This window comes from Talaromyces proteolyticus (assembly GCF_021365285.1).
Source record: "Talaromyces proteolyticus strain PMI_201 chromosome Unknown BGW36scaffold_8, whole genome shotgun sequence".
NCBI classification, from domain to species: domain Eukaryota; kingdom Fungi; phylum Ascomycota; class Eurotiomycetes; order Eurotiales; family Trichocomaceae; genus Talaromyces; species Talaromyces proteolyticus.
Window position 1 is genome coordinate 162,253 of NW_025764284.1, and position 20,063 is coordinate 182,315.

At 45.7% G+C, this 20,063-nt stretch overlaps 6 protein-coding genes across 6 annotated transcripts; 5 read left to right on the forward strand and 1 right to left on the reverse strand.

Moving 5' to 3' along the window:
* Positions 1-3,153: 3,153 nt before the first annotated feature.
* BGW36DRAFT_299995 (uncharacterized protein) lies at positions 3,154-3,813 on the forward strand (the record flags this gene model as incomplete). Its single annotated transcript, XM_046211585.1, has 1 exon — positions 3,154-3,813. The coding sequence occupies one exon, from the start codon at positions 3,154-3,156 to the stop codon at positions 3,811-3,813; it is 660 nt and encodes a 219-aa protein (XP_046070058.1).
* Positions 3,814-4,958: 1,145 nt separating this feature from the next.
* Positions 4,959-5,471, forward strand: BGW36DRAFT_360638 (uncharacterized protein; the record flags this gene model as incomplete). The annotated part of the gene is made up of 1 exon (XM_046214193.1): positions 4,959-5,471. One exon carries the CDS (start codon positions 4,959-4,961, stop codon positions 5,469-5,471), a length of 513 nt encoding a protein of 170 aa, XP_046070059.1.
* A 906-nt stretch (positions 5,472-6,377) lies between these two features.
* Positions 6,378-7,992, forward strand: BGW36DRAFT_381716 (transcription initiation protein). Its single transcript, XM_046216460.1, has one exon. The coding sequence runs from the start codon at positions 6,716-6,718 to the stop codon at positions 7,742-7,744; it is 1,029 nt and encodes a 342-aa protein (XP_046070060.1). The 5' UTR covers positions 6,378-6,715; the 3' UTR covers positions 7,745-7,992.
* Positions 7,993-8,294: 302 nt separating this feature from the next.
* On the forward strand, positions 8,295-8,775 carry BGW36DRAFT_300075 (putative mitochondrial F1F0 ATP synthase subunit Atp14; the record flags this gene model as incomplete). The annotated part of the gene is made up of 2 exons (XM_046211594.1): positions 8,295-8,373; positions 8,507-8,775. Coding segments are annotated over 2 exons (348 nt in total), but the record flags the coding sequence as incomplete, so codon positions are not given.
* Positions 8,776-12,116: 3,341 nt separating this feature from the next.
* On the forward strand, positions 12,117-15,617 carry BGW36DRAFT_298792 (uncharacterized protein; the record flags this gene model as incomplete). Its single annotated transcript, XM_046211468.1, has 2 exons — positions 12,117-14,587; positions 14,636-15,617. The coding sequence occupies 2 exons, from the start codon at positions 12,117-12,119 to the stop codon at positions 15,615-15,617; spliced, it is 3,453 nt and encodes a 1,150-aa protein (XP_046070062.1).
* A 1,431-nt stretch (positions 15,618-17,048) lies between these two features.
* On the reverse strand, positions 17,049-19,762 carry BGW36DRAFT_428819 (putative glutamate carboxypeptidase Tre2; the record flags this gene model as incomplete). Its single annotated transcript, XM_046220607.1, has 2 exons — positions 17,049-17,231; positions 17,282-19,762. The coding sequence occupies 2 exons, from the start codon at positions 19,760-19,762 to the stop codon at positions 17,049-17,051; spliced, it is 2,664 nt and encodes an 887-aa protein (XP_046070063.1).
* Positions 19,763-20,063: the final 301 nt, after the last annotated feature.

Sequence of the window (20,063 nt, forward strand, 5' to 3'; positions counted from 1 at the left end):
TTTGCAAGAACCTCTCCAATAGGCATGTGTTTTGATACCTAATGTAAACCAACTCAGCCACCAAAATATCCGAGTAGAGACTACAGTCAGACTGAAAAAGAGTCAAATTAGATAGAAGATTACATCGTTGACTTACTGACTTTACATGCTACTATCAGGTGGTCTGGGAACGATGTGTATGTATTATCCGTCTCCGCTTTGAATCAGTTAGGGTTCGCGGACCCTTTTAACTATAGATATAGCCACCAACCCCCCTTCTGATGTACCAGTAGACTTCAACTTTCTCAATACCATCAGAACAGATTTCTTATAGTCTTTCTAAGAGTCTCAAACATTCTACATAAGATCTTGCTCTAGAGTCTACGCTCTATTCAGCATTTCAAAATGGTCGCCGTTATTAAGTTTATTACTCTTCTTCCTTTCGTTGTTGCAGCTCTTGGAGCACCCACAGCATCAAATGCTGGTAAGAAAGTGTACTCCATATCTTGCGAACATTTCAACATATAAAATTCCCGCCGTGCAGCGCACTACTGGTGCTAGGGATGAGGATGATACCCAGCTTTACTGATCAGTAGAAAGGCTAATCGCAGAGATTCGGACGCGTTTGAGTGGCTTGAGAATGGCATTCTTAAAATATCGTACTGGTGCTTCATGAACTGAGATGAATATACGGCTGACTCTATAGAGCCGTTGCTGTTTTGTTCACCTAATCAATGTCGAGCCTACTGCTCTTTCACGATGGTTCGATTCCTTGATACAGTCTTTTCATGGTATTCCTGTTTCTCTGATAATTTTATTGGATAGGCAGCTTCACTGTCCTTATCTGTTTTTGAGAAAAGGAATAGTCAATACAACTACTCGTGCTTAGTGAGATATCAAACATTGTAACCATGACGAAACATCAAATGTAGCAAGGAATCGGTGAATATCACCCACCAATTACATCACCGTTCTAGCGTCGATTGCAATCAGCACGTTAATACCGGCGAAAAATACAATTCCTTACAGGTCTTAAAATAATATCGTTGAGATAGCATGCTCGAGCGAGAGAAACCTCAGAAATGTTAGCGAAAGGTCAAGGAACAGTTTTGAAGCTAGAGCAGATAACATAGGATAACTATTGTACTTGTCTACTCGAGAAATCTTGACTTAATCTCAAGCCCAGTGCAGCAATGTAGCAATATACTAGTGTGCAACGGCGTCTGTTAGTGGTTCGCAAATCGGCGGCAAACCACACACTATCTCCCCGAGACTATGACATATCAAAAAGCTTCCTTAGTCAACCCTTAGTCTCGCCACGCCAGGGATAAACGTATATTCTAAACTCATGCATCAGGTGGCGGCGCCACCCGGAAGTTTGACGCCCAAACCTAGTAACGTTAAAATACATATTAGCTGAAATTGTACCAACGAGCTACATCTTACTCCTATTTACTATTGCTAATTTGATAATAGGGTCGATTTTACGGCCTGCAAGTCTTACAGGTATCAAGGGAGCTGACAATTGATACGATACCATGATCTAGTGGTTCCGGGAGTTCGGAACTTAGCATGTGGCCTATAAAGGAGGTTTTGTAGAAAATAATTTGCCAATGCCTATGAATGATTTAGGATGCTGCTGTATGACAAAGGGTAAGACTGATAAGTAATTATTGGGGGAAATACGTTTGATATATGACGACATATTGGAAGGCTCATTTGACGACGAAACTGCCATATTGGCTATTTTAGGACGCAGGTCTAGGACCTACCCTCTTCTGTTTAGCCGAGGCAGGGAGAAAAACATGGAGGAGTTTGGCTTTTATCGAATTTAACACCTTGATAGACGCAAGATACGCCTTCACGAAATGGTACGGCTTCACTCCCATCTTACTGTCCTAAACTTGGTACAAGAAGCTGAGTAGAATCAAACATGAGAAACGAAGATAGTATCGTGGATGTCTATAGCCCTACGTACAGTGCGCTTCAGGTTTCAATATGGTGTTATAATGGCCACGAACGTGGTCGATTCTGAGCGAGGGGCAGGGCTTGAGTCCCATACTGGTCCGGGACTGTTACACGAAATATCTTGCATGAGGCAGCGCAAAATTGGCAGATGAAGGATATTAACAAACTGTCAAACATAAAGCTAATGAGAAAGCCAAGAACATTGACATGGTTATTATTAGAACTAAAGTTGACATCCATCTCCTCAAGCAGATTTATGCAGTTATCCCTTTCATGAAAGATAGTTGGAAGAAGTATCTTCTCAATTTTGTGATATATTGATCTGATATCCAATCTCTTATCTTGATCAAAATTTACAAATATGTCGGCTCTGTCTGCTCCTCTGGGCAAATGCCTTGTACGTTATCCAGTCACCTTATTAAGCTTTCTAACGGGGGACTATTGAGAAAATCGAAGGATAGGAAAAATACCTTGGACAATATATTTGTAGTTTCTTCTTTGAATCAATGTGATGATAGTTTTCTACTTTGGATGGGGTCGGCGCAGGTTCAGAGAGTATCACAACATGGCTGACTAAGATCCCCAACTCACTTTGGGGATAATTTTTGGCGCCACTGCCCAGGTGTTGTTTTAATTAGCACATTGAGGAGCCTTTAGTTAAGCGAGCCGACAACTTCGGTTGTGGGTTTGGGAGAGAAGGGCGAGGACGATAATATTGTGTAATACAGAACGGCTTCCTGCAGAGAGCCAAGAAATTGAAATCTAATCGAATGTTTAATGACATAATTAGTTTGGCTTAATGGATGTATCAATCTTTCGATTTCCTTTTATATTCAAGATGAACAGGCCTAGTGAAATCAATATAAAAATATACCCTAGGGATTTACTATCACGTCTTTCTAAAAAGAGAATTAGGTGCTAAAGGGTAGAGTTCTGCAAAAGCTTTGGTATGTCATCTAAAGAAATAATGGCAAGAATGTTTCTTCTAATTCAAACCTCACCTGTAAGTCACCGCAAGTCCTGTTAGCTGTTACACCTGGCGGTACTGTAATAGGTAAACACGCCAGGGCAAACGGTAGGGAAAACATCATCTATTTCAGGCACCTCATCTTACTACCCCCTTTCCCTCACTCTCTATTATCTACTTTCCTTCATTGTCTTCTTCTAGTAGCATTTAACAGACTCTATGAGGTTTGCAAAATGAGCATGACAGACGAGGGCACAACTATTATCGACCCAGATGGCGAAGTGATCATAGTATTGGCAGATGCAAACGCCCCTTTCGCGGTTTTGGATAAAAAGGTGAGATCTGGGAGCAGCACTGAGGGGCCAGAAAAGTCCGAACTTGCCACGCAGGAGTCTGATGCAAATCAAGATGAAGGCCGGAAATGCTATCGCATCCAAGTATCCGCGAAACATCTAGCGTTAGCTTCTCCTGTGTTCAAGAAAACTTTACACGGCGGTTGGAAGGAATCCTTGACTTTTCTCGAAAAGGGCTGCGTAGAGATCACAGTTCACAGCTGGGATCTTGAGGCCTTTTTGATCCTCATGTACCTTGTCCATTGCCGATATCGAAATCTGCCTGACGAAATTAACATTGAGCTACTTGCTAAGCTTGCTATTTTGGTTGACTTTTATGATTGCAAGGACGTGGCGGTTTTCATTAAAAAGAAATTGGCCATCTGTATGGAAAATCTCCCTGCGACAAACCCACGAGATGTAATGATGTCGATCTGGATATCATGGGTTTTTGAAATGTCCCAACAATTTACAGAATCAACCTCCCTTATGATGTCAGTAAGTATGGGCCAAATTAAAAATTTGGGCCTCCCAATTCCATCAAAGATTCTGGGTGGGCTATTCTAATCTAATATATAAACACATCTCAGCTAATGACAATCAGAGAAGATGAATAGTGACAGAGAAGAAGGCATTCAGAAGCTTTTGGATTCGATTACGAAGTGGCGCTGCAGTCGTCTTAGGGGCCAAAGGTGTTTTTTGAGTGTGATTCGATCATGCTTGGTGCATTCACAATACAAATGTCTTCCAATGCCTTACTTTCAACTTTTCTTTCAAGTTGCCCCAAAGCGCCTTTTTTTGGCCTAAATTATTTCAACATTTACGATGGATTATCTCGCTTCAAGATTCCTAAATGGTCTGCAGTGCCTTCAACCTATTACAAGAGTTCCTCGCATTCTTGTTCCGGTTCAAGCGGTACATACGCAGATATCCTTGAGGGTCGCACCTGTCGGTTGGATGGACTTAAACTAGACCAATTCAAAGAAACCTGGATGTGACAAAGAGGTTTGAATCCTGGAATGTTTGGCTACTTAAACTAGGAGCATGGATATAGAGAGTCTTGCCGGCACATCCTAATAGACCTTTTCCATGTGACGTGAGGAGATTGTATGTATCGGGAAAACCTGGTCTCTTAATCTAACTGGTCGGGTTTACGAAGAAAATCACGAGGAAATGTTCTCTAAATATCAATAAAATGCAAAACAATAAATTCAATTAGCAGTGAGGTGGATTTGATTCTTTTTTAAAAAAAATTAATAAGCTGGTGTAAAGCCATATAAGTCTTCGTCTGCTCAGCATATATTGGTTACAGTGTTCAAATATTGCTCGATACAGCTTGGCAGGCCCTAATCTGTCGACTTCAATTGATCATGGCAAGGTTTCTTGTTGTCTCGTCCTACCGCTTTTATTGCCCTCAATTGATACTGTTTATATGAATATAATTCCATTAGAAATGATAAATGCAGTATCATATATCAACTGATTGCTTACTCCCTTTCCGGCTTAGCAATTACCAAATTCCAAGGCCGCTTTAAGAGCATTGGTTTAATTTCGAGTAATTCGATACTCGATCTAGTAGTGTCTACATTAAATCTCTATAATTCTCTTCCATATGAATTTACACGCTATTAAGAGTGATATTTTCGTCCATGTCCCTTGTTTCTTGAAAATTTCTCAAGTCTTATCAGTCTTAGCCTTGGAGAAAGTCTACAATGGCCCAAGGATTCACCAAAATCCCACTTGTCGGTGCTAGCTGTGAGCTTGGGCAGCATATCCTTCATCATTTACAAGAATGTACCACATCAAAATTTGAAGTTGTTGTGCTTCGACGCCTTCATGCCACAGGACGGGGCCGCGAGTCGCAGCCAGGAAACGTCGACGTGATTGTCAAGCAAGTAGACTATACGGATCACAACATGCTAGTCAATGCTCTTCGCATAATCGAAGTCATTGTTTCCGCTCTCAGTGCTGTTGCTGCAATTCAAATAGACCCGCTTCTGCTAGATGCTGGCAGAGAAGCTAGCGTCAGGAGAATCTTTCCGTCAGAGTACACTTTAGATATCTTACACAAGTCTGCTATGACTACGATGGGCAAGTCAAATCCTCGAGTGAAAAACGCCATGTTATTTGCCTCTTTAGCAGGGGCCGATTCTATTTCATCTACGACCATCTTATCTGGCATGTTCGTCCACTTCGCTTTGAGAGGGCATCATGACAATTACTAGCTGACAAAACAAAGAGCAACCTTGACAAAGAGTAACATTGTACGGCGGTGGTAATATACCTGCTATTGGATCTTCATGTGAATTCATCGCAGCTTCCGTGGTTGCAGCTCTACAGATGCCAAAGGATCAAACAAGGCATAAGCGCATCCACATTGCCGAAGTCAAATACACTGACTGGTAGACAACCTTTGAACACTCTAGAAACAGCAACTAGCAGGAAATTTGCAGTTGATGAAACGTCAAGCAGTGAAACCCAAGATAAATTGCGCATTGCTAAAGAAAAGGGCCAGACGAGAGACACCTTTGTTCTCCCTGTTATGCTCCTCAACTTTTGGGCTGTAGAGGGAACGGGCAAGAAAAACCATGTGGAGCCGGGTTGTTTGAAGATGGATTGCAATGGAATGGGGGAGGGTTCCTGCATTATCAAAGAAAGAGCTTGGCAAACATTGCGCGCGAAGGATTGAGCACCGCAGAGTAGTCGACCGCGTGTTCCTAATCAGACCTACTCTCTGACTATTACATTCGTTGGGGTCTGAAGCATTGTATCACGGAGAATAGAGAGAACCCTTTAGGGTTTTCGGAAAATGCACTTTGTGTCAATACCAATTCAATCTTTATTTGATCAATAACTCAAACGATAGTAGAACATTAACTTTGTAGGCAAAGGAAATTCCCCACCGCGGCTTGATATCGGATACCGCCAACGAAGAATATGAATAAATGCCGTTCACTGACGATCATGCCACTGAAATGTAGAATTTGCAGGAAATCTCCGGTGAATCCAGAACGCACAAAGTAGCAGCGCAAGGTTAAAAGGCGAATGACAGTGAGTATTCTGGAGGCTTCTGTCATTCTGCCATGCTGAGTCACACACCGCCTTCCAACCAGGATTAGTGCGTCATTAGGGAGCGCCCGCCGGGTTCATCAGCAAAGCGAACGCGCCATCAGCCTCTTCTCCTCCATCCCTCGTTCATCAAACACACCCTCCCTCAAGGTAGCTCAGCGAGACATGTTTGAGGGCTGCAAATTCATTACCGGGCCTCGCTGAGTTCAGGTGCGCCACTGCCTTTTGCGCTTTGTTGCTGTCACGGCCGTGGCGCCGCCTTTGTCAATCGTTTGATTATTACAGCTTCACCTCGCCATTCGCTCTCCTTGAAGTCTCTCTGAATCTTCTCATTTCATTACTGCTATCACGAAATTTCAAGAGTCGGCTTACAAGAAACCTTTCCTACGACCCAGTAACGATGGCGGCCATACCACCGAATCTGGTGGCGAACGGGGAATATAAGAAGAATTTGTCTGTCCACGTCATTTGTCCCGAATGCAAAGAGTTTCCCCCGAACCTTGAGTTTCCTGGCTCCCACGAGACTGTCTGTGGCTCTTGCGGTCTCGTCCTCGCCGATCGCGAAATCGATGTTCACTCCGAATGGCGAACCTTTTCAAACGATGATCAGGGCAACGACGATCCGTCGCGTGTTGGTGAAACATCCAACATCTTGTTGAATGGTGATCAGTTGGAAACAACTATTGCAGGAGGCGCTACTGGTATCAATCGACAGTTGTATCGGGCTCAGAACAAGATCTCCAGCGAGAGGAACAACAAGTCTCTGTTGGCTGCCTATAGAGAGATTGGCGCTTTGTGCGATGGGTTCAACATCAACTCCAACGTTGCTGAGACTGCGAAGCTTCTGTTCAAGATTGTCGATGACCACAAAGCGTTCAAGGGAAAGTCTCAAGATGTGATCATCGCTGGCTGCATTTTCATTGCCTGCAGGCAATGCAACGCCCCCCGTACATTCTCCGAGATCTTCGCTGTGACCAAAGTCTCTCGGAAGGAAATCGGCAGAATTTTCAAGGCGCTGGAAAAGTTCTTCAATGAGAAGAACAGCGAAAAGAAGGCTACGGTTGGCACTGATACCCTCAAACTGCAGACATCCACCACAAACTTGAGCGATCTTTGCGAACGTTTTGGTGGATTCTTGGGAATGGACTGGCGCGAAATTCGTGCAGCCATCGATCTATCTGACAAGGTGACCAAGGACGGCGATCTTGCTGGTCGATCTCCTCTATCGATCGTCGCTGCTTGCCTGTACATGATCTCGCACCTCTGTGGAGCAACCCGATCTGCCAAGGAGATTTCCAATGTTGTTGGTGTTAGCGATGGAACTATTCGCGGCGCCTACAAACAACTTTATGCAGAGAAAGATCGCCTGCTTACTGATGAATTCGTCGAGAATTACAACGGTGACAAGGCAAATTTGCCGCCGAGCTAAAGACCTCTCAGGCTGGCCGATTATATGCTGCTTTTTTTTACCAATTTTTTTTTTGGGCAGTACCCAGATCACTGGTTGGGATTTTGGTTTTCTTGGCTTTACTCAAGTTTCAAGACGCAAACTAGATTGGACATACGATCAGTCGTCTTTTTATTGCTATGTGTTTTCTAGAATTTTTTCACTGACAGTATAACATCGAGAGAAAACATTTAAAACAATAGACAATAAAAATCAAGCTTTTATCACAATTTCAATGGCACTCTTAAGTGTTTTAAGCTAGTTAAATAGTAGTACAGTAAAAGAAGCATCGGAAGAATGAGGGGTGACTAAGCCGGCCGTGCCAAGCCTCCTCTTCCGCGACTTGTCAAAAGTCATTCCGAACCTCCAACGATTTGCATATCACGGACTGCCACCACCCCCCCGCTCAAACCACCTAATCACACAACATATCCGCCGTCAGGATGATGTCTCAATCTCTTAGGGCCTCTGTAAGCTAACGGCTCCTTTCAAATTGGACCCAGATTGCTAACCGGGGCCGGCGTAATTACAGCGCTCGCTGCTCACCCGAGCCAGCCGTCAGTCCGTTGGCGTTTCCTACCGCACCTTCCTGACCACTGCTACACGCCGGGGTACGTGAATCTTCCCTCTATGCGCAAAATTTTATGCAGAACTTCTTTCTCGACTTGATGTCCCCGCCCTGCGACTGCGGTATCATGGCATTGCCTGCAATTGGAATTGAGCTGACCTCGAATCAACACACAGCAGACCCCGTCCAGGACCTTTACCTCAAGGAACTCCGCGCCTACAAGCCCAAGCCCATCAAGCCCGGTGATGCCGATGCCCACGTCCAAAAGTTCAGCGCTCCCAAGCCCCCTCCATCCCCCGAAGAGTCCAACATCGCCAACGACCTGAAAGCCTACGAGACCCAGGAAGTCGAGGTTGAAGGCCAGGCCGCAGCCGGCGAAGCTGCCCCCAAGGAGGAGAGCTGGTTCGAAGAGGATGTGGAAGATGCGCAACCCGCTTCTCACTAAGTGTGTGGCGTGTTAAAAAGAAACAATTATTATTACCGGGTCCTTAGAACGCATATATCATCAAGACCGGATTTCTTTTTTTTTTCGTGGGGGTCAGGTGGAACAATACATCGACCGACTACGAGCGTGTGAACTTTGATACATTGCAGATATATTCCGGGATTTCTTGTTTTGTCATAGTCTTGGGAGCTACATGTCTGTCTAGTGTGGAAATACCAGAGATTGTTTTTGTCTCGGTAGATTCGCTTATACTGTCCCTTCAATTGAAGCGTGTAAATTATTATCAAAACCAGCTTCGAAAGTCAAATTTTATCTTTTTCCTTTGTATTGGCGGTGTATGAGTTGGGTGTCGTCTTTGTTTCTTGTTTAGGGCGCTAGCCCTGCTATAAGCCGAATCTAACGCAACAACTCACGTGCGAGATGCCAGTGATATACTAAAGTAGCTTGTTTGACGTTGCCTTTGTGCATTGTTTTGAATCATGGGCTCGTGGCTTGGATTCGGTGAGTAAATAATAACCAATTGCTGCCTCGTCATTGCGATTACTCAGTTATAACATACAGCAGTTGAAAACCGTGTTTGCAACTCCTCCAAACTCTCATATTATTAACCAGTAAGTATACCAGTTGACCAATCTATAGAAATATAACGGCATTCCAGGGACTACGTACCAATTCAATTTAACAGGCACTTGATGACCTAGACGCGAGGTGAACGAGCAACAATCGATTGAATGCAAGGTGGAATTCCTATATTCCCAGGGAAAATATTCAAAAATCCCCCTTTCCAATGTGGTGTCTTGGCAAGTTTCTCACATCTATAATTGATGTAGCTTTTTCTATTATGCATAGCCAGCCTCCTTGCATGTAGCTTTTGAAGTACGTGCTACATATCAATTGATGTACATAGGCACATCAATTGATATGTAACAATGCACTGGACTTGTTGATTGAGCAATGATTTTATGATCAGGTTGAAATCTAAGGTACATAATACATATAATATTATTTATTGAATGAGCTGTGAGCTCAAAGAATTTGTTTTGACTCCACTATCAATTGATTGTTAGATGTACATGTAGCTTTGGACGGGCCTGTTCGAAAACCTGCCACCAAGCACGGCCTTGGCTGTCTTGATGTACAAATAGATATTGACATGGTAAATATTTACGACAAAATTAATTATGAATATTTATGAATATTGACAGTCAGACCGCGCGGCAAATGGAAGAGCTCTCGATTTAATTATCATGTATCCCTGCTTGAACTTATACACAGATGTTAGGTATCGGTGAAGGGCAAGCACGAAATAATCAACTAATTGATACAACATCCTGCTGTCAACCTGTGAAGCATGCGCATTGCATATGCGTACGCCATTCCCGAACGGGCCAAGTGTCTGAATTGGTCTAGTTGTTGCTGCCCAGGCTGCGCACATGTTAAGTATAAAAGAAACTCAATCAGCGGATGCTACGGGACACCCAGTGATGAGAGCGAAGGCTAATCTACGTATTCAGCTTTTCCCGCTCATTCGGGACTCGGGAGATTAATCAGAGTGAGCAGGTCGATTAAAAAGAGGAAAAGCACGACATGGCCCTGCGAACTGGTGAGGCTGATCGCCATGTCTCCCTTCCCACTCCGACAGCTTGGAATTATTCTCCACCGGCGGCGAGGCGATCTCCATACCTGTACCATGCCACGCCACGCCGTGCATGAATCATCGCAGCTCGCTAAATGATACTAGGAACTCAATGCCAGATCAGTCTGTTTAAAGTTCTCGCTTGTAGGCGATTGCCGCCGCACTCGGAGTCATCTGTGGCTTGTGGCTAAGCAGAGCAAGCAAATCTAGTCGAGTCGTAATACGAACGAGCGAGACTATGAGCATACGAGGCACGGGGTGCATATGTATGAGCTGGCAAGCTGAACCGGCAGAATAGTCCGTCCAGTTTGGAGCTTTCTTCACCGCTGAAAGTCCCAGAAGAGTTCCGTGCAATATTGACAATACTTAATTAATCAATCACTGATGCCATTATTTAGTCCCATGGGAGAGTCTTGCATCGTAGACAGCTGCTTCAGCTCCTCGATCCACTCACTGATTAGTACCAAGTCGTCGAAAGACTAAGTACTAATTAAGTAGCCTTTGTGCGCATCCACTGGCAAGGCGCAATAAGGTCAAGCCCCCTAACAATAGCGGTGCTAACCCCCCAGGAGGCTGCTTGGCATTGCCTGCTGACTAGCCTGCCCTAGAGCAAGCTGGTACGTGGACCAAGCGGACAGCCGTGCAGGCCAGATTGGACGAGAAAGACGCGATGGTCGGTGGTAGTTCTCGGCACTATTGTCAATGAATACGGATTTGCTCCACAATTCATATTTCTATCCTCAAGAAAGAAGGGAAGGGGGTTTGCTAGTGCTATTAGTATTCATGGGACGCATCTTTGCGCTGGGAGATGATTATTATCGCAGGTGATTCGATGTTGATGATGGGTGCGGATGAGGACCAACAGTGCAGTGTGTACATGGTCCCGCAGTCATGTATCTGCGGGTGGAATTGTAATGTATTATGTATTAGAATTGTTCAATGAATGCAGAACAGAAAGATGCAGGATTATGCATCTAAAATAAGGGATCGAATCTGATCGGAGCGATCGCAGGCGGACAGGCCAGGGAGGTAAGTGGTAAGCAAGTACGTTACGTACTAAGCTATGCAGCAGCCGCCCGCCTTCATTCCAACCGCGCGCTGACCGTTGTTTCACTTTCGCTGTCACTGCTACCTCTGCCTGCTGTACGTACTTTGTCCGCGCCCCCTCCCTCAACCTTCCCCTCGCTGCCTGTTTCTGCCTTGTCGATTTCTCGCTCGTTCCCCCAAAATCGTCTCATCTCGTCTTGATTCGTGGTTGCATTCACAGCAACTGTCCGTCTGTCCCAGTTACTTGCATAGCACTTAATAGCTCGGACCCCAACGTCAGTCGTATCTCATCTTACCACCGCAATCAGTCGTTTCCTCCGCTTTTCCTTTTCTGTTTGGATTGATCGCGTATACTACGCTACATTCTCCTTGTATATTCCACACTATCCGAAACATCCGCGACAACGCTCAGCCAGCAATCTTTTTGTCTTGCCCGCTATCTTGATACCGCACCCACCTAAAACCTCCAACATTCCTGTCGTGCTCAGCATACCTACACCCGCCGACACCCGACAGCGTCAAAAATAGTCCCGACGAAAGGGAGGACACGAATACTCTCGTTCCCAAACTATGTGTATGATCTGAACCTTTCCGGCGTCATCGGGTCGTGGAGAGCTGGTCTCTCTAGACAGCATTGAATCAACAAGAGCCGCTGGCAATGGCACTTCACTCAGGCCCCGTTGAAGTCCAGCAGCGTCCTTTCCAGCCTCAGCCATTGTCGACTCAATCCTCAACTGAACCCATCCCAAGACCGTTGTTTCACCGAGCCGCGAGCTTCGATTCCACAAAGGAAGACGAGTCTGATCATGGTCCCAGCTCACCCGGCGTGAAGAGGACTTTCTCCGATCTTAGTCTCTCGTCCAAAAACGACTCCTCGTTCAAAGAAAACCTCTCTGCTGGCAAGGAAATTCTTCGGAGAGTGACTCTCCGCTCACCAAACAAACCCAAACCAGCAGCCACCAGAAGCTCCCCATCCAAAACCACCGTTGCAAGCTCTTCAAACGGCAACACGTTGAAGGAAAAGTCCACCAATGTAGGGACTGCAAACAGCATGGAGACTAATGGTGGGGAGAGCCGACAGACTATACCAGTCAGACCTACGAAGGCTCGGTCTGTCTCTGGGAAAATTGCTACGTTGGCACGGGTTTCCTGGATGGCAGGCTCTCGGTCCCCCTCACCAGGGAGTACTGAGTCTAAGAGAAGAGCATCTCGTTCACGAGAACAGTCTCCAACGCCGGGTTCACATTTACGAGACGCAGACGGCGTGTCATTGCAAAGCGGTACTTCCGATGACAAAGGGGCATCCGTGGATTCGGCCGAAAGCCCCAGGAGATCTATAAACAAAAAGACACGACGTCCATTAAGCGCTTTCGTTCCCCGAAGCAAGTCCGCAGATCCTTCCGCATCGTCATCTCCTTCTCTCCGTAGCCGAAAGTCGCTGGACGAGATGATGCGACAACATATATCAACTGCAACTCTGCCACCGCTCCCTAAAGCCCCTGTCATTTCAGTTCCTGTAACTGTCGAACCGCCGCGAAAGAAAGACGAACTATGGACTGTTTTCAGAGTCTTGGAAGCGGATTTACATAGATTCCAAGCCAAGTCAACCAACTTGAAAGCCAACGTGATTCGCTCTTCGCTTCTCCCTTTCCTCGCTCGATATGCTTCTCACCCATCACTCGACAGTCTGCGACCGGAAGATCTTGACCGCCGAGTAAATATTTGGAATAAATGGTGGACTGCGTTATTAGCTATGCTGCATGGAAACCATCATCAATCGGTATCTGGAACTGACCGACCCGTCTATTTAGAAGCTATGGCAGGCATTATGATGCGAAAGGAGTGGCGAATGCCTTATAGGGTACATGACTCCTCTGCTGGCAGCTCTAAGTCCTCGTTGGAATCAGAATCGTCTGATTTTTTGGTGGAGTCGATTTATCACAACGTCAGGAACATTTTTAACCAGAACTTGCTCTCTCAAATGTCGTTCGTTGTGGAAAGAATGTCTATGAGGCATGCACCAGCTAGCCTGGTGTCTTTCTGCGGAAAAGCATGCGCCTATGCATTCTACTTTTGTCCTGGAATTGCCGATATGCTAGTGCGACTGTGGAATACTCCCTCCGATGTTTATCGCAGAATCCTTGCCGACCCATCAGTTCATAAAGGACTGGGAGGAAGATCGATTGCTCATGATATTGCCATGGCATTTCCTCTGCCTGTCAGACCACTATCTTTCTTTTCACATACTACGGCTATACGGCATTTGCGTCAACCACCAAATTTACCTTTGAGTGCGGTGCAAATTCAATGGCATGGCCCATGGGTGTCACGTTGGTGTGGGCGAGAAAGTGACCTATTCTTCGTTTTCATCAAGCATTTCCATGTCCTTCATTGCGACTTCTTATCCACAAAGACGCAGAAATCACAACGAATTTTTGCGCCAGGCATGGTGTCAGTACAAGGCCAACTATTGGTCGTTTTGGAAGACACTCTTTATCGCCAATCGTCTCCGCAGATGCCTGAAAACGCTTTTGCCACCAGTTCGGTCACGTTTGACGATTTAATGGAAGCTCCTGATACAGCCATGTCTACGTTGCCATTGGGAGCTGCAAACCGCCATCGTTCTATGGCTGAGAACCGACTGATAATCCTTTTGCGAGACCTTTTCACAGACCCGTCACAGGAATCTACACAAGCGCGCCGCATCTATGCCGATTCATTTATGCGTACATTAAAGACTGCTGCACGGAGGACGTCATTGTTTGACCACAATGCTTGCTTTGTCCTATGCGATTTTGTAGAAGAAGCAGCTCCCTTGATCAACCAGTACTGCCGCAAAATCAAAGAAGACATCTTCGATTGGCCGTTTTGGATGGATGTCTGTAAGCAAATGGCCCGCAGTCAGAATTCCTTGACCGAGGTTCGACTTTTTGCTTTCGTTTTCTCTCTTTGGAAGACATGGACCTCCGATTCTCAACGACATCGTGATCTCTGTGAGCAGTTCTTACTCAACGACAATTACTTCTACCATTATTTTAGCCATTGGAGTCCTATGGTGCGGTCGTATTTCCATCGCTTACTTTGCTGGAGGGTTGCACGGTTCAATGAAGATCCGTCATCCGTGGATTCGTAAGTTGAGCTGCTAATGTCGAGTCAGCTTTTGCTAACATATGACAGTGACATTTATGAGCTTCTTCTCGACAAGTTGGAACAGGTCTGGGCTTATTACTTATCCTTCCAATCAAGGGCAGCAAAAGAAAGAAAGGCGCAATTATCTTCCGCTCCGTGCAGTCCAGCTCCCAGTCGAAGAATCCTGATCATTCGCTGTGACAATCAACAACCTTCTCCTACCAACCTATTTGTTTCATTTGACCGGGTCAGCACTCCGCAGTCAACATTAAGCAATGGTAGTTATCGCAGTCACGGCGTTCTCACGGTCGATCCCAATGGATTTCCTTCTGAGTCCCAGTCAGCACCAAGACGCAGGTGGAACATGTTGAAAAACATGTTTGCTGGAGTCAACAATCCAAAGCCTGGGGAGGTAACACCGCCTGGTAGCTCTGATGAAAACGATATAAACCCAATGGACAATTTCATGGGCGACGTCATTACACCAACAGTTAGCTCCAGTTCTCAAGACAGTGGCAGCCAACCCGGTGACGATAGCGACAGTTTTCAAGAGCTGCAGACCCCACACCAACAATACATCTTCAAGTTCTCGTTGGAATGGCAACAGTATACCCCTCCAAGCAAAAACAGACGCTTGTTTTCCCCGACCCTCCCTAACGGCACCCTCCATCATATTCAATATATTCGATCCAAGACTCTACATGACTCAACAACAGACGACGACTCCGGAGCAGAGGGCAGCATTGACGAATTGAAAGGTGACCAGCGAGACACGGACGGGTCCAACGCCAGCACAAATGAATCATACATGTCCAACAAAATATCGGTCGACGAAACGGAAGCCATTGACGTCAGCAAACTTCGCAACGAGCATTTGGTTGCTAGTAAGTACGCAGGCCGCGCGCTTGCAGAATGGGCGATAGTTGTATCAGAATGCGACAATTTCTACGATCGAAGACGCGACGAGGGTGTTCCAACCGATGACCTAGTCGAAATACCGACTTTAAGTGTCGACAATTTCCGAAAATAAACCATCCTATTAATTCTATTCATTTCTCAAACCCCTCTACGTATCATATCCAGACAACAGGCATGGAGCAATCATTTATATTTCCCCGGCATCATTCTAGGCGTTCTTTTTTCATCCTCATATCCTCTTGCCAAAACGACACTTATCTCATCATCATATCATACATATCATATGCATTCTGTTTGCATCTGGAGATTACGGAATTCTCCATATTCTTTCTGTCATTCTACAAAGCATTACCGGTCCTCCAATCTCATTCTATTCATGCAGTCCTTTTTCAGCCTTAATGACCGATTCTCTATTATTAACAGCGGGGCTCTCCTTGTTTGTTTTTCTTGTTGATCAATCTGGCTGGCAGCTTCTTCTCAACTCCAAGCTTTTCAGGCGTTTTGGATTGTTTGTTGGTTACATACATGATTTTTGCGGAATTTGTTGCAGTATGTTGCTTTTTGCGGCCTGTCTCGAGGAGGATAATACCCCGGAATTTTATTCCTTTTAGTTGAGTCAATCGAATTGAGCTTTGGATTTTCAAGTCTTTGACTCCCTTAGAGTCAGCCATTGGCTCCACATTTGGCTTTTGTAAACATTCTCGTCAAACGTATTTTGGCATCGCCCAGCTCTAACTCTCAACCTAAACATATCCACATGGCCTGGATTCATTTCATGTGGTTTGATAATGCGGTGCCATCTCAAAATTAGATTGATTCGTTGATTGATATATTATGCCCTATTATCTCTATTAAGACTCTTTCAGTAAGAAGAAAATGAAATTACCAAAGGCTTCATTAAAGGATCAGGTGGACATGATAGCAACAGCAGATTTAGTTGCATTGGCCCAATATATGCGCATACGGAACCTTTTTTGGGGTATTACATTTAATGGAAAAGGTTCGCCTTCAATCTAGCGACTTCAGTTGATACGCTAGGGTTCGTCATAGCTTACCTCTTAGGGAGCAAGTATGAATATTGGAACATGCTTTCAGATAAATATCTGAACCTAGATCTTTTCAAGGGGCAACATTTGAACACTGAAATGGCAATGAAAAAGGTTTAGAGCATATTATTCACAAACACCATTGACCCTACAATATAATGGTTGTTCTATCAACACGAACAACAAATAAGCAACATCACCAACCTCAAGACGTTCAGAACAGGTTCTTTGTAAACGACAATAGACAAACACGGGGAAATATTCATACCAAATATAACCACTGCAGTAGACGAGAATTGAAAAGAGGGTATGCCGCATAGACGATGATACAGACATCGAGGGTGAGAAATTATCTTTATACACAGAAGAGAGCTAATGGGTAATAGTAGTAGCATGTACAAGTATGAGAGTATGAGGAAGAGGATCCTCGATCGATAAACAAAAAAGAGAAAATGATATGAATGAAAAAAGTAAGTATCGCTGGGCGTATAATTCAGTTACCGATTCAGATTCAAGCTCGCTACTGTGATTATTTCCGCTACTCGGTTAATCCAGGACTGCGTTGCGTTCCAATTTCCAGTGTCGATGGCGTCTCGAATGGCAGGGAAGTTGCCCTCGTCGTAACCGGACCAGGTTTGAGGGGCAAAAAGAACGTGTTTAAATTGTGTGCGGTTGGGAACCTTGGAAAATTGTTAATACATAGTATGGTGAAAGATAGGTAGTGACTTACTCCGCCGCCCTCGGACAGGTCTAAAAGATTCGTCTCAAAATCGGCTATACGGTTGTTATGGTTAATACGTTGTACTCCTAGCACATTACTCTCGAATCCTCCTGAGCCGTACACTGTGGTATACCAGGCCTGCTCCCATGCTTGGAACTCGGCTGCGTTGGTTTGGAACACTCCTGCCGCATCATATAGCGGCTTCAGATCCACAGTCTCGGCTCGCTGTCGTGTCTGCGGCGCTGGTTTGAGAGGAACGCCTTTCGATTTGGCATATTTCTCTAGGTCGCCGACATATTTTGCAACATCGGTTGCATACGCTATCAAATCAAAGGGTAATATAGGGCTATCCACAAGCTCCAAAAGCAATAATGCCCAGAACTCAGCCAACATCCGGTGATGTTCAAAACCAGGATCGCCAAATCGAGTCATCCATTCAAAATTCTCATAACAGCTATGATACGGGAAAGGCGCTCCGCTAAAACCGAAGTCGATGCTAGAGGTTCCTGCCATGTCTTGGAATGCGACATAATCACTGCCAGCACCTAACGCAGCGAAATTCTGGCCTTGATCATCCCAAATTTCTTTGAGTGTTTTGTTCGCCGCACCATCTCCTATGCGGTTCATGACTTGATAGAGGATGCGTTGGAAGAGGGGCGACCCAGAAGCTTCAAAAGAGTCCCCGCTTACGCCAACATCTACATTGAGATATGCAAATCCATCTTTTCGCAGACTATCAATCTCATTTTCAACGTGTTCTGTGGATCCGATGAGGTTGTATTCTTCTCCATCCCAGCTCGCAAATTCGATGGTTCGGAGAGGACGCCATCCGAGGCTCCGTAACTCTCCAAAAACACGTACTACTTCCAAGAAAGTGGCAGTACCACTTCCTGGATCCACGCCACCAAAACACCACGAATCTCGGTGGTTACCAACAACGATCTTCTTTTCCGGCTGTTCCATACCAGTAATCCTCCCAATAACGTTATAGATCGGTTGCCGTTCAACCTCGTCCTGAAGGTTCATCAGGTTGACTTTTGGCGATGAGTGATCACCAGTCCACCACTCTAGAATATCCGGGACGCCACCCACCCAATCCGCAGGCACTTTTGAGCCATGGCCTTTGAGGACTTGCAATAATCTTTGTGCGTCGCGCCAGGCGATTGGAATACTCGGTATCTGGACTAGACCTAAACTTTCTCCTGGCGACAACCGTTTCTTCTCATCTGGGGTTGAGGCAAAGCCTGGTGAGAGGACATCACCCACTACCCAGGACATAAGACTAACAGCTCCCCTCTGCACACCATCCTTCGGCATATATCGACCATCTGGATAGGCTGGTCCCTGAACAAAGCCGTCTTCGGCTGGGTCAGAATAGATGATACACCCAGCAGCGCCGGCTAGTTCAGCAGCCTTGACCTTGAGCGCTCGGTCTCCTTGGGTGCCGTAGTATCGTACCAGGGCAATTGATCCGTTCAAAGACACGCCATTATCAGCCAGTCTTTGAAAGTCTTCGCGAGACCCATAGTTGGCGTATACTAGCGGGCCAGTAACGTTGCCGGACTTGGAGTGACCATGGAAAACAAGTGTTTGCTGGCGCGGTGGGTCCTTGTATGCCTGATCTTCATCAAGAGCAGCTTGCCATGCCAAGTTCGGAGGATCGACTATAGCAACACGACGACCATCGGGCCGTGGATAATTCAGGTACACTTGAAACTCTTCCATTTCAATTTCTTCCAACCCGGCCCTGGCAAATTCCTGTTCGATCCACTCCGCTAGCACGAAACTTCCCTCAGTTCCCGCAATATGTGCATATTGCGTCACCTTGTCCAGGTTTTCGGCGATATTCGTTTGATTGATATGGCTCTGGACGAAGTTTTCCACGGAAGATGGAGTGTAGGACTGGCCGACGCTCAAGCGAGAGCCCATCGTGAATAAATCGGACACAAAGAAGATATATATTATCAAGACGACAAGCAGAAGACCGACAACACGAAGAATAATTATACAGCCTTGTCCATCTTCGTTTACTGGTATTCGCCAAAAGTCATATCGGAATCGTAATCGCGGGAACATATTTCGAAACGGAAACTGTATGTATGACAATGTTTTGGTTAGACTAGAAAATTGTTTTGAAAAGCGATGGCGCAGCGGCGGTCGAGTAGACTGAGACGATGATTGACCGGAATCGTCCACGTCCATTTCATGTAGCTCCCGTCGTAGCTCCTCCATCGATTCGCGCGGAGTGTTTTCAGCCGACGAGGCCAGATAATCAATACTCGAGCGCGCAGATTCCACGGTCGGCGGTTGGTAGCCTCCATTGCGAGTCGGCCTGTTATCGCTGGAGCTGCCATGTTGGAGGAGGCCCTGCCTCTCTAAATCATCGCTGGAATGTTCTGGTCCCAGGTGCGAGGAGCCCGGTCGGGACGAAGTGGCCTCTTCGTAGGTCGGGATGGGCAAATGCTCATACTGAACCTTTTCGTCGCCCATTGCCGAGATGGGATTGACAGAGCTCTACGGAGCCCTGCTGCTACACGGAGATTAAGGATAACGTAGCATCCGGGATCATGATCTGGAGAACGAGTGCACGGTACTGAGAAGCATAGCGAAACTGCTTCTACGAGAGTTGTAGCGAGAGACAAACCGGTATAGGATGGATATCGCAATGAATGTCGGGGTGCACAGGCGATGCAGGGGGTTGAGGCGGTGGAGGTGGTTGATTGTCGTGATCTCGTAGAAGTGAGGTGAGGTGAATGTGAACCGTGATACAGGAGTCGTTGGCCGAGTTAGG